The 13,348-nt window shown below is 46.7% G+C and overlaps 1 protein-coding gene across 1 annotated transcript; it reads left to right on the top strand.

Annotated features, from left to right (window-relative positions):
• The first annotated feature begins 1,470 nt into the window (after nt 1-1,470).
• On the top strand, nt 1,471-6,406 carry LOC120698308. Its single transcript, XM_039981850.1, has 5 exons — nt 1,471-1,756; nt 2,066-2,181; nt 4,592-5,395; nt 5,502-5,654; nt 5,737-6,406. Exons 1-5 carry the CDS (start codon nt 1,678-1,680, stop codon nt 6,112-6,114), a joined length of 1,530 nt encoding a protein of 509 aa, XP_039837784.1. The 5' UTR covers nt 1,471-1,677; the 3' UTR covers nt 6,115-6,406.
• The last annotated feature ends 6,942 nt before the right edge of the window (nt 6,407-13,348 follow it).

Genomic DNA, 13,348 nt, shown 5'->3' with positions numbered 1-13,348 from the left:
GTACTATTTGTACACGATGCCGCCTCTGCCCAATCTGTCCCCAACGCTGCCTCCGCCGCCATTCTTCACGAACTACACGTTGTCAACTTAAAACTTGAGTTGTAATGACACATGATAAGACATTATTTGGAGTATCCAATATATATGTTTACAACAATCTAAGGTAATGTGTTCCGCTGCTATGAGTTTTGTGCCCTTTTTAAAGGATTATCAAGTATGCTAGATATCTTCTTACTATGTCATTCTAACTAATGACAAATCCTACTAATACCTTATTTAGTTGCGCTGTGTAAAATTTTTGAAAGAGCATCTTCCTATATTTGAAGTACTAAACATAAACTAATCACAAAATAAATTACAGAACTCGTCTGTAAATCGCGAGACGAATCTAATGAGCCTAATTAATCCATCACCAGAGGTTGTGTACTACTGTAGCACTTTAGCGTCTAATTACGACCTAATTAGGTTCATTAGATTCGTCTCGCGATTTACTGGCAAACTGCGCAATGTGTTTTTTATTTCGTCTAGATTTAATTCTCCATGCAGGTGCCGGAATTTTTTTTTGGAATTTTGAACTTTGCAACTAAACAAGGGGTAAGTGTATATGTTAAGTTGGTGATGGATAATGTATAATATATCAAATCTGGCCCGTAGCAACGCACGGTCATATTTTCTAGTTTATTTCTAAAGCACGTAACTTTTTATCTAATTTTTTGGTTTGATCCGTCTTGTGTCATTGACAGATGAGTCTTAGTTCATCCCATATGCGAGTCGGACCAGCCTACGTCCACAACTCGATCACTTAGACCCCTACAAATTACATAGGCAACTATACGTATCTGATATTTACCTATCTCTATCTCTATCTCTATCTTTATCTTTCTCTATCTCTATCTCTCCTCTACTACTAAATACTAAAGCATACAATGCTTTCTTGGTCCATCAAGATTTTTAATTGGAACCCGGTCAAATCAATCGAAATCCGAAAAATCAATTGGGGAAATCTAAACAATCAGTTCCTCACGTGGTTACGACACAACTTGTACATGAAATGAGAGAGCACAAAGTTAGTAATCTCATGTAGATCCGGGTAAAGTTTATATTACCCGTAGCAATGCACGGACACTGTGCTAGTCTATTTATAAAAAGTTAAACCAATTGAAATTCATTTTCACTAAGAGATCGACCTTACCCTTACGAAGGGCCCACTTGTCAAGTCAAAAAATTTGACAAAAGGGAGAGAGATACCAGCAATTTTCTATACCCGTCTCAACACAAGTTTTACTTTTCTTTGCAATGCATCCACCCATATTTCACATCATTATTTTTTGAAATGATAATAATTGACAAGTTAAGATATATTTTATTTTTCAAAAAATTAAATCCGTGTGTAACACGTACATTTGTACTAGTAATAAATAATAAATAAAATAAAATAAGAACCTATCAAATTTCGGGTACCTATTTTCATCGCTACTTTCGTCCTCCAGAAGAGAGAAAAACATGTGAAGGGGAGAGAGAGAAGAAGAGAAACCCGTACCAGCTCCGAGCGGCGCGATTTCTTCGTGGATTCCAATGGAATTCGAGTTCAAAACCAAATCAGAAACGGCGATAGATATATAGATAGGAGAGGAAAGCGGAGGTGCTAGATCCGAGCGAGGGCTGTCTACTTCTGCCATGGGGCTGCTGGCGCTGCAGCGGCTCATGTCCGTCAAGCGCGAGAGTCCACGGCGTCGCCGGCGAAACCTAGCCCGGAGTAAGTCTCAAAGGATATCCCTCCCCCACCTCCTGATCCGTTTAACTTTGTTGCCCGGAGTAAGTCTCGTTTTCGTAAAAAAAAAAGGACCTTTTTTCTATCTGTTGATCGCCAACCGATTCATTTTGACTAATGATACTAAGTTAAAATTTGTTTGACATTGAACTGTGACTTTGGTACGTTAGGTCTCCAAGCGAGCTCCTTAACTCATTTCACACAAAGACTGAAATTTTTCCTACAACCATCGCACTTTAGTAGTCCCCTCCGTTGCTCCGTATTGAAAATTCGGTTATGTTTGTTGGGTTGCAGATAGATTGACTATTGCATTGAATGAAAGAGAGGACTGGCCCTTTCTTCAACGAGTTGGTGATAGGGATTCCCAACATGGCGAGACATCGAACTGCTCAACAACATACCTTCCTGAGGTACAGCTTTGTAAAATTCTGATGGAAGCTTAGATTGCAAGGTTAATTTCAGCGTGACTGCTCTAACTACACCAATTCATAGAACTCTGCCAGCTGAATATTATATTTGCAAATAGAGAAAAGATCCTTTAGTGCTGCAATTGGTCACGATCTCCCAGTGAATGAATTATTAGCTTTGCTTCGCTTTGTTCTAACTTCATCGTCATCATCTATGTGGATTCCATTTTATTATCTGTGAAGGGTACACTACCTCAACTTCTCTGAAATTCTAGGATCAATTCACATTCCATTCTTCTCACATCTTCTGCCATCCAATGATGGGGCATATGTTGGTGCTATTTGATTGTTGATACAGTTAAGTGCCAATTCTGATTAAAAAAAATGCAATATAATCCTAACAGCCTAGGATTCATGGGCTGTCTACTTTACTGGTTATTGAGAGATTCGACTGTAATATTACTAGAATCTGCAGAGTGAACAGTTACAGTAACACCAATCATATATCGCTTGCTCTTAAACATACCATGAATGCATTTGTCTTCTCCCTGTAAATACATATATTAAACATATCTTTAAGCATAGAGTGTATCAAATTATTGTCCACTTTTAAGACTGCCTCTACCTTTCTTAGAAGCATAATAAGATGGTCGCTTCTTATGTTGGCCAATGGCCATAACGCATGGCAAGCATCATTGAATTCCACTTTCATCCTGAGCAGAAAAACACATGATCCCTCATACATCCAATTGGGAGCCATGCCAAAGCACGTGTGCTTAGAATTTAGGCCATCAGTTTGAACATGCCTAATCATGTCATGTATTCATATTCATGTGAGAAATATGACGAGGGTTAGTCTTGATAACTTAAGTATGATGCTTTAGTGTTGGGATACTGAAATTATGTGCTGTAACCAAGCTCCTGCGAGCATTTGATTGGCATATTCAGTCTAGAAAATACATTGGTCCTTCTCTCTAGTGCCTTCACTATTCACTAGTGGCTTCGTTTTGATTCTGTTTCTCGGGCTTATGTTTGTTTCGGTATTCAGGTGTAGTCTTATTTATTTTTGTTTGTTTACTATTCTGGCCTATTTATAACATGCTTATTGCACAATAACACATCATCCTGTGCATTTTGGTCTGGCCAAATGAATAGAAATCTATATCATTGATTACTTGGCTCTAATGCAAGTAAGAATGGATATCATGGTTTTTTTGGAGAGGGCGCAAGGATGCACGAGGAGATTGCCTTGTAGCTTTGGGCAAAGTACGCTGGCCTCTTGAACTGGGGGCCTCAGAATTTCAGATGTTAAATCTCTTGGCTGGGCACTGCAGATGAGATGGCTTTGGCTTCAAAAAATGGAGCCTCATATGGGATATCCTTGTTGATATTTAATTACATCCAGAGGTGGAGGACTCTCATATCTGGAAACTCTCGCCCAGCGGTCAATACTCGGCCAAGTCTGCCTATGAAGGTTTCTTCTTTGGTTCCACCCATTTTGGACCGTGGGAAAGAATCAGGAAAACTTGGGCACAGGCAAAATGAAATTTTTTCTTGTGGTTGGTTGGATATGATAGATGCTGGACCGCAGACCGTCTTGCATGCCATGGGCTGCCCCACCTGGCGCGATGTGCCCTTTGTGACCAAGAGAGTGAGACCATCAACCATCTACTTGTCTCATGCGTGTTTACAAGACAATTTTGGTTCAATATCCTCCGACAGGTCGGTCTGTATTCTTTATCACCGCAGCCTACGGATAATTCATTTGATGAATGGTGGGAAAGAGCTAGCAATGCAGTAAGTGGAATGGTGAAGGACTCAATTCTTTCATTATTCTGGGAGCATGGACTTTATGGAACCACAAGAAATCGCTGTCTGTTTGATGGAGAAACTCCTAGCCTTACTGTACTCTTGATCTTAGCTAGGGAGGAACATCGTCTATGGTCTATGGCAGGGACTCAATTCTCTTGACTGGCCCCCTCCCTGGGGATTAGAGGACTGGTGTTAGTAGTTGGTCGTGTTTTTATATTTCACGGGCGCGAATGTGATCTTGAAAATTTTTGAGTGTGTTTGTATGGGTTCTTGTCCCCTTTTTCTTCTTAATATAATGATGCGCAGCTCTCCTGTGTTTTTTGAGAAAAAAAATCTGTGCTAACCATTAGTAACTGTCGCTTCCCCTAGAAAGCCACTATTAGAACTGCTAGTGAAAACTTTTCTACGTGATGCTTTGCTCTGTTTACCTACCACTGTTACATTCGATTGCACCATATATCTATGTAATACAGCAAACATTGTGAAACAATGCAGAGAGCTAACTGGGGTAGATGATACTCCATGTGTTTTTTTTTATTCTATGGACTGAAATTCCATTTGGCTTTAATGTTGAAATTCTATCCCATGCTTGTGCGTGCAGGACATCTGGCGCCATATACATTTCCTAATGCCGATGCGTGATGCTGCTCGTGCTGCTTGCCTTTCTCGTGCCTTTCTACATTCTTGGAGATGCCATCCCAACCTCACCTTGGATTTGCCAACGCTTTGTTCATGGGCACATGAAGAAAATTTCAGTCACAATATTGACAGCATTCTAAGAAACCACTCGGGCATTGGCTTGAAGGTAGTGAACCTTAATTTAGGTGGTGAAGACAGTACCTTTCCTTATGTCAACAGCTGGCTTCAGGTTGCTTTTACACCAGGGATTCAAGAGCTCAGCCTTAGTCTATATAGAAAGTACAACTTCCCATGCTCGCTTTTATCTGATGGAGTTAGAAACTCAATTCGGCATCTTGAACTCGACTCTTGTGTTTTCCGTCCCACTGCTGAACTTGGCCCCTTAAGAAGCCTAACAAGTCTGACTCTGTGTTATGTGCGTATCACGGGGGATGAATTAGAGTGCCTTCTTTCCAACTCCCTTGCTTTGGAGCAGTTGGACCTCAGTAATTGCAGGGAGATTATTTTCCTGAAGATACCTTGTGGTTTGCAGCAGCTCAGCTTCCTGAAAGTTGATGGATGGTGTAAGCTGCGGGTGATAGAGTGCAAAGCTCCAAATCTGTCGAGTATGGACTTTATTGGAGAAAAGGTAAAATTATCACTTGGAGAACAATTGCAAATGAAGAAATTGCACATGCACTGTCCAAATGTGGTCTGCTATGCTCGTGCTGAGCTTCCATCCTATATGCCATATCTTGAGACTCTTGAAATAAGTTCGGGTACTGAGGTATACTGTTAAGACTCTGGTTGCTGCTGTGTAGCAATACGTGCATATGACAATAGTCATACCGTGTTTGTATAACTAATCCTAACACGACATATTCGTTTTGCAGGTGGTTAATGCACCAATGCTGCCTACCAAATTCCTCTACCTGAGGCACCTGACCATTATTATTAGGGACGGGACCATTTCCCCATCATATGATTACTTTTCTCTTGTTTCCTTCATTGACGCGTCTCCTTCCTTGGAGACCTTGTTCTTGGACGTAAGTCACTGTTCATCCTATCCTGCAAAGATATCTGGTCACTCTGTTGGGTCCATGATTTCAGTTTACTCGTCATCTTCAGGTATCTCAGATAGATATGAAGCATGAATCAGTTTTTGGAGGTTCCTCACATTTGAGGCAACTGCCTGAACACCAACACAACTGCCTCAAGAGTGTGGAGATCATAGGGTTCAGCTCTGCGAAGAGCTTGGTTGAGCTAGCATGTTGCATTGTCAAGAACGCAGTCTCACTGGAGCGTCTTACATTAGACACCCTTCATGGTTGGGGGAGATGTGCTGGGGAAGCTTATTATGAAACTTGCTGGCCCATTGGAAACGCTGTGCTCGAGGAAGCATCTAGAGCGGTCGTGGCAATAAGAATGTACATTGAAGATGAAGTTGGGCCTACAGTTAAGTTGACTGTACTGGAGCCTTGCACACGGTGTTATCCCAGCAGATGAAGTTGCAGCATTGTAGGACGGTAGATGGCATAATTTATTGTAATTGCGCCATGCATAATTGTTTCAATTTAATCTTAATGAAGCATATGCTTTGTTGTTGGACAAGTTATGCTAAATGTACTTTGTATCGTCGCTTAGGTCATTGTCGTAAGTTATTATAATTGCACCATGTGTAATAGCGTTATGAGCCATACTTGGGTTTTTTATTGGATAACTTATGTTAAATGCGTGATCACTTTAATTTAGTGATAGATAAACCATGATTTGTTTATTGAAAGATAATTGGGCTTCATTCCTTTGGATGTTGTACCATGTGTGTATTTTTATCTTATATGACTAAGATTCCCATAATCTTTACAACGTGATTGGGGCCATTTGAGGTTGGGTGGGTGGGGTGGGTGGGGGGGGGGGGGGCGGTGCGGTTGTCTAATTGTGGCTTTATGCGATTTCCAGTGAATCTATCGCAAGTGAGATGCTGCCCCTACTGTTCGTCTTCTCCACCACCCCGCATCCTCTGCGCCGCCCCCTCGTCCTCCACCGCGCTACCCAACCACCACGGCGCCGCCTGCCCAGCATGACCTTCTTGCCCCTGTCGCGGCAAATGTTAGGAGTCATACATGAGACTGGCAGTCGAATCATGCGGAACAATTTTTTTCTATTGCGGATCAATTTTTTTGTTATTGTTTGCAACAAAAAAATTATTCAAGCAACAAAACACAAGTGGGCCTGTTTGTTCGGCTGGTTTCAGGCCCAAAACATAAAATCCTGAAGGGGTTGGGCTGCTGTGATAGGTCTACTCGGGGTCACAGGCGTGATCCTTAGCAGCACCCCCCGCCGCAGTCCACTGCCCATCGGGGTCCAACCCCAACTAGCCAGTTGCACTCTTGCGCCGCCTCGCCTCCACCGCCGCCGCCAGCCGAACTGCCACCACCGCCGGGCCGTCGACGCCGCCGACCCCTCCTCTAGATCTGGTGGCCATGGAGCCTCCCCCACCCCCAACAACATCGGGATAATAAGATCCTCCGCCACCCTCCACCACTCCGACCGCCAGTGACCTCGCCGGCAGCCGCTCCCCCCCCCAGCCACACCTCACCGACCACCCCGCCCGCCACCCCCAGGCCCTAGCTTGCCGGCTGCCGCCCCTCACCCCCTGGCTTGAGGAAAAAGATGAACAGGGTGTGGAGGGGTTTCTACGAAAGCTTGCGCGCTAGCCACGCGAGCGAAGAATAGATTTTCCCGGAGGCGGTGGGCGCTGCTGCCGTGGGAAGGGAGTCAAAGACGGAGGCGAAGTGGAGAGGAAACGACAAGAAACACTACTACAAAAATAATTTATAGCAACACTCCAATTTTTTTACGAACGGAGCAAAATATCACCCGTTAGTACAAAGGGAGTGGGGTTACTGTAGCAGATGCCCCGCCTTGAAAAAGTACTTTTATGAATGAGCCCCATATTCAGAGGCGGGTGACGGCATCAACCGACCCTAAAAAGATCATTTCTAGGGGCGGGTGATACCATCACCAGCCTATAAAAGTAGTAGCATTTCTAGGGGCGGGTGATGGAATGACTATTGACATTTTGTAGCATCACGACTAGAATCTGTAAGCGCATGAATATCATCGTAACTTTCACCCAGGAGTATTCCAGGTTATCATATCCACAGAGGAACGTGAATATATTAACCCACGGCTCCTGGGCTATATAAAGGGTTCGTGAGGGTATCCATAGAATCAGATCAAACCCATCCACACACGTCGCATCAACATCAAGAAACCCTTATACAGCAACCAACAAGATGTAGGGTATTACGCTCCCGAGTGGCCTGAACCTATCTAACCCTTGCGTCACCGCGTAACCATCAATCTCTTGGCTCCGAAATCCTCCACCTAAAATCTACTGTGGACCACTCCCCTTGTGGACTTGCCGGATAAGCAATCCGACTATAGATGGCAACGGGTAAAATCCGTGCAGATACTAACTCCACAAACCCGCACCTGCAAGCCCAATCCCGTGCCTGCACCCGCACCCGCAACCCACGATTGGTAGAAAACAAAACCCATACCCGCTATCCACGGATACCCACATACCCGCGAGCACACCCGTATACCCGCAATCTTCAGAAAATCATGCACAAAATTCAATCTTAACAGCAAGCAAAATTAGAATATATAGCAACACAATCAAAATCAAACAAGACTAGAATGGTCATTGTTCAGCACAGATTCATGGAGTTGCGGCCGGCGATGGAGCTGCGGTCGGTGGGGGAGCGGTGACCGGCGACACTGTGCGGGAGCGACGGCCGCACAGGCGCCCAAGGAGGCGGTCGGGCTGAGGCCGGAGGCTGGAGGGCCGAGGCCCGAGGGGGTGGGGTTGGCTGCTCCGCTAGGCGCTGGGGCCTAGGGGGCGCGACAGGCTGCTCTACGCGGCGCAGGCAGTGGCAGGGATGATGGCCGCTAGAGGAGGAGGGGGGAGCGGCGGCTGGAGGTGAGCGCCGGCTAGTGGCTCGAGGCGGAGGGAGGGGCGGAGGCCGCGATGCGTGCCGCTGGGGGCGGGGCGCTGCGCTCGCTAGGTTGGGGGGTGCGGCTGGGACTGAGAATTGGGGAGGGATGAGAGAAACCCTAGAGTTGTTTTATATACAAGGGTGGTAGGCCCCACATGTCAGCGGGTTTGCGGGTTTTCGAGTTCGGGTATCAAATTTTCAGACCCGTTATAAAATACCCATTGGGTCTGCGGGCACAAACCCAAACCCGAATCCACGCCCAGCAGGTCGGGTATCCGCGGGTATGCGGGTATTTTGTACTCGTTGCCATCTTTAAATCCGACAACGATTATAGAAAGGATCCACAAGCGTATGAACATTGTAACATCTAGCACTTATCTAGGACATAGACTGTGCCAACAGACCAACACAAGTGTTTTCTACACACTTTGTCCTCACTCGTGTGCACCCGAGAAGAACTTCCTAGTCAGTCACCCATCCCCAAATTGCTCCGGGCAAAGCACGCTTAACCTCGAAGTTCTTTGAAGACCGGCTTCTGGAAAAGAAGTTGCAACTTGTTGGTATGAGTATCCTATTAATCCTATTAAGCCTTGGGCCGGGATGTCACAGATATACCATTGTACCATTTCACCTGGAGAGTAAGGGTATCATTATTTATATTTTTTTTCCAAAGGATGGTAGTGGAAAAGGTATTTTACTTAGCATTAATCATGATATTGTGCCTTAAGCAATAGGCAAAACTCTGATAGAGATAAGTCTTGATAAAGAAATAAGCAAAGGTAATGTGGCACAAACACACAACCAAGTCTCAAGAAAGAAAGGAGTAAAAGAGAGAAAGAACAAAAGAACAAACTAAATCATCCTATGTTAAGTTAGCTGGAGCTTAGATAGGTTAGAGGGTCCTAGTATATCTATTCAAAGCAAAGATTATGTTAGCACATGGTTAGGGCTGCAGGTGCCAGGAAAATGGGATACCGGGGAGACTGCCCCTCACTGAAGAACATCCAGTCCTGTTACATCTTTGCATGAACTCCTGTACCGGACCCGAACCTCGGGAAGTGCACTAATCGCAACACAGCTGTTACGACGGATAGATAGGACCTATCGTCTACCCCAGTCACACCGTGGAGAGCGGTCATATCCGAAGGATCTCGCATACCTGAGCACCACGCCTGTAACACCCGGTTTATAAAAGAACATAAACCGAGCAATCATATACGTGCCAGGATCAAGTCACACGTATATACAACAGAATGAACAGTATATCATAGCACATATCACGAATAAGACATAATAAATCGAAATACGAATGTTATTTATTACAATAATGACAACAATGTCTGATACAGCGGAAGCGAAGTACAAAATACGATAAAGCTCTCCGAAGCTGAAGCAGGGCGCCACAGGGACGTCGACTGGGAGACGAACACCTAGAAGTCCTCGTAGTCCTGGTAGCGCTGGACGAACTCCCTCGTGTCGGCAGGAACTGAGCAGCAGTAGCGTAGCCGAGAGGAAAAAAGTAGAGAAGAGGCAAGAGTGAGTACACAACTTGTACTCAACAAGTATAACACAAACTATGAGGCTCTAGGCTGGCTGACTCAACTGCATTAGCTTTTAAGTGTTGGCAAAATTTTATTAAAGCTATTTACTACGAGTTGATGAATTGCCCTTAACCCAGTTACATAGTTATTAATCAAGTTTAATCATGTATCTACTGAAAAACCAAACCAAAACCAAGCCACCAAGGTAACCCCGAGAAGCACCTCCCTCGTCGGAAGGAGATAACTTCACTAATCAAAAGGAGGATCTGGGCTGCTCATAACCGTGAGCACGGCTAGTATACCAGTTTTACACTCTGCAGAGGTTGCACATCTTTACCCACAAGTCGTGAGCTACGCCAGTTGTTCATCACACTTCCTTAGGTGAGATGACTAGCGACTCACTACGAGGCCTTTACAAAGAAACTCGTTGGTAGGGAGTAACCGCGAGGGTGGATCGGCGACTATGGAGCAGGTCTAGTGGGCATCAAGACACGAAGCACAGACGAGGCCACTCAGCACGAGGGCCATAGAAGCTTACCGCCCCTGCCCCGCAGGTAAGTTACTCCAAACCAAAAAGATCTAATTATTACGCCAACTCTATCCCATTCTAGCCTTGTGGTAGCGCTGTTGTCCCAGGTTGTCGCTCTATGAACCGGTCCTTATGGAGAGTGGCCAACCAAACACTAAGCACCGTGCTGGCCCCCTAAACCATGTTTCTACAAAAACCATATTTTAACGAGACGTGAGCCACTCAAGCACGAAGCACAGAGGGCCACTCTCAGAATTAAGTTCAAGTAAACCATTAATCAAATTAATTAAAAGGACCAGAGTGTGTTATAGCGCAGCAACCTAGCACAACTAACCAAAATGCAACCCAAAGGCATATATAAAGGATATAAAGTGGCTAGGAAAGTCCTTATAGGCATACAGAATTAAAATGCAGTATGAAAATGTATTTAAAAGTGATAGGTTGTTCATGTTATACTTGCCTTCCTCGTACTGCTCCTGCTGCTGCTCAAAGTGCTCAGAAGACGGCTGCTCCGGGTACTGGTACTGGGGCTTCTCCGGTAACTCAGCGTCTACTCACGAACACATGGCCAAACAATACACAATAATAAGCATACGAGCAAATACTAACAAAAACTAAGAAACAGTACATCAATACATAAAAATAGCACACTAAACTAGTCTAAAACTATTCTACGCGTTACAACGATCGCGTGGACATAAAGAACGCTAAAAACGGAGCTAAAACGCATAATCTAGGCTAAAAACAAGTTCTAGGGGCTTATTTGTAATAAAAACAGGGTTCCAGGGACTTTTCTGCTAAAACCGAGGACTAAAACGTAAATAAACATTAATTCTAGGGTCTAACTCGCAAAAGGACAGGGGCTAGACGGCGGGTTCAAATTCTAGGAAGCTCAGGGGTGTTCTTGCAAAGTTTTGGGCCTATCTGCGATTATTTTTCAAAATAGGTGGACTGCGGGTTGATTCTAGGAAAACTGGGGGGTTCTTTAACAAAAATGCCAGGCGAACCGGTAACCTTGGATCCAGGCCGTTGGATTTAGATCTGGCGGTCTAGATCTAATGGATCCAAGATCTAATCGCGCGCGTTGAATCCGGATCGGACGGCGCAGGGGGGTTGGGCGCGCGAGCGGCGGCGGTAGGTCGCCGGCGGCTCTGTTCCGCGGCGTCGCGGCGGGAAACTCGCCGGACTTGGCCAAATCTGGACATCCGGGGGTCAAATCGACCCATTCTTGGGTCGGTTGGACTCCACGCATCATGCGTGATCCACTGGGGAGGTTTCCCGGGTTCGGGGAGGCTCTGCAGGGGCTCGCCATGGCGCCGGGCGGCGCTAGCTCGCCGGCGAGCGGCGTTGTGCGGGCGGGAACGCGCTACGGCCTACACTAGCAGGTCTAAAAGAGGGAGCGGGCTGAAGAGATCCTCACCGGGGCTTGATTCGAGCTGGAACGGCGCACGAGGTTCGACGGCGGCGAGTCCGGCGGCGAAACTCGGCGGGGCGCGATGGGTGGTTGCTGGCATGGAGCTCTGGCCTTCTAATTCACCTTGATTCAACTCCTGGCGGTCCTGCGGAAAGGATACGGGGGTCAGGGGGGCTCCGGGGTCACCGGCGGCGAGGAATCAGGGCGGCGGCGGGTTACCTGTAGTGGGGGGGTTCGGGTGAAATCCCGGCGAGGTGGGGCCTGGGCTCCGGGGCGAGCGGGCTCAGGATCGATCCTGGGCATGGGACGGATCTCTGGTGGGGCTCGGCAGGAGCGGTGGCGCGGCAGGGCGGTGTGGCCGTGGCAGCGCCGGCGTGCGGTGCGGCGGAGCAAGGCGCGGCGGAGCAGAGCGGCGTGGGGGTGGCGGCTAGGGTTGAAAGGAGCAGGGGGGTCCGCGGGCTGTATTTAAAGGGCGGCGGAGTGCCCTTGGCGTGCGCGCCCGGGATGGAAGGCCGGCGCGATCCACGGCAGGGATCACGGCTCTGCCGTTGCGTGAGCGCGGCGCGGGGTAGACGAAGCTGACCAGCGGGGCCGGGCTGTCAGCGGAGGCGGGGTCGGGCGAGCGGGAGCGTGCGTTCTACGGGCGCTGGCAGGCGGGCCCGGGAGAGTGCGGGGTGAGAGGCAACGCGAGGCAGGCCGGCTTGTCAGGGGCGCGAAGGCGACGCGAGGCGGGCGGGGTGCGTGCTAGCTGGGCCAGTGCGGAGCGAAGGCGAGCGGGAACTTGGGCCGCGGGGAGAGGAGCGGGGTGGCGAGCTGGGCCGGGCGAGTTGGGCTGGATCTGGCGAGTTTGGGCTGAGGTAGTGGGCCGGACTGGGTTTTGGATTTTCTGGGTTTGGGTTTAAGGCTCTCTTCTATACTTCTATTTTCTTTTCCTTCCTAATTCCAACCAAATACAACTAATTGAATTCAAACTAATTTGAATTCAAAACCTAACCACACAACAAAAGAAAAGATGCTCCAGCATGATGCAACAACAAAATTAACCTATGATGGATTTTAATTATTTAAGGAACAAAATCGAATTAAATGCCATACTAAACACAATAAACCTTAGAAATTTAAATAAAGACAATTAAATTTATTAATAATTGCTGAAATTTAAATTAGGGTGTTACAACGCCCGTGCATGAGGTCACAACCCTAGCATCCCCGGGTCTCCCACCCATCGGATGGACAAGTAAAACGCTTGAGC

The sequence above is a fragment of the Panicum virgatum genome, chromosome 1K, assembly GCF_016808335.1.
Source record: "Panicum virgatum strain AP13 chromosome 1K, P.virgatum_v5, whole genome shotgun sequence".
Lineage (NCBI taxonomy): Eukaryota > Viridiplantae > Streptophyta > Magnoliopsida > Poales > Poaceae > Panicum > Panicum virgatum.
Note: the sequence above shows the minus strand (reverse complement) of the source record. Positions and strands in the feature narration are given on the sequence as shown.

Bases quoted from the DNA above. Each gene is read 5' to 3' on its own strand.
- LOC120698308 (XM_039981850.1), top strand. From the start codon at position 1,678: ATGGGGCTGCTGGCGCTGCAGCGGCTCATGTCCGTCAAGCGCGAGAGT. The intron at 2,182-4,591 runs GTACAGCTTTGT...TTGTGCGTGCAG, and splicing joins CAACAACATACCTTCCTGAG to GACATCTGGCGCCATATACA. The intron at 5,396-5,501 runs GTATACTGTTAA...TTCGTTTTGCAG, and splicing joins AAATAAGTTCGGGTACTGAG to GTGGTTAATGCACCAATGCT.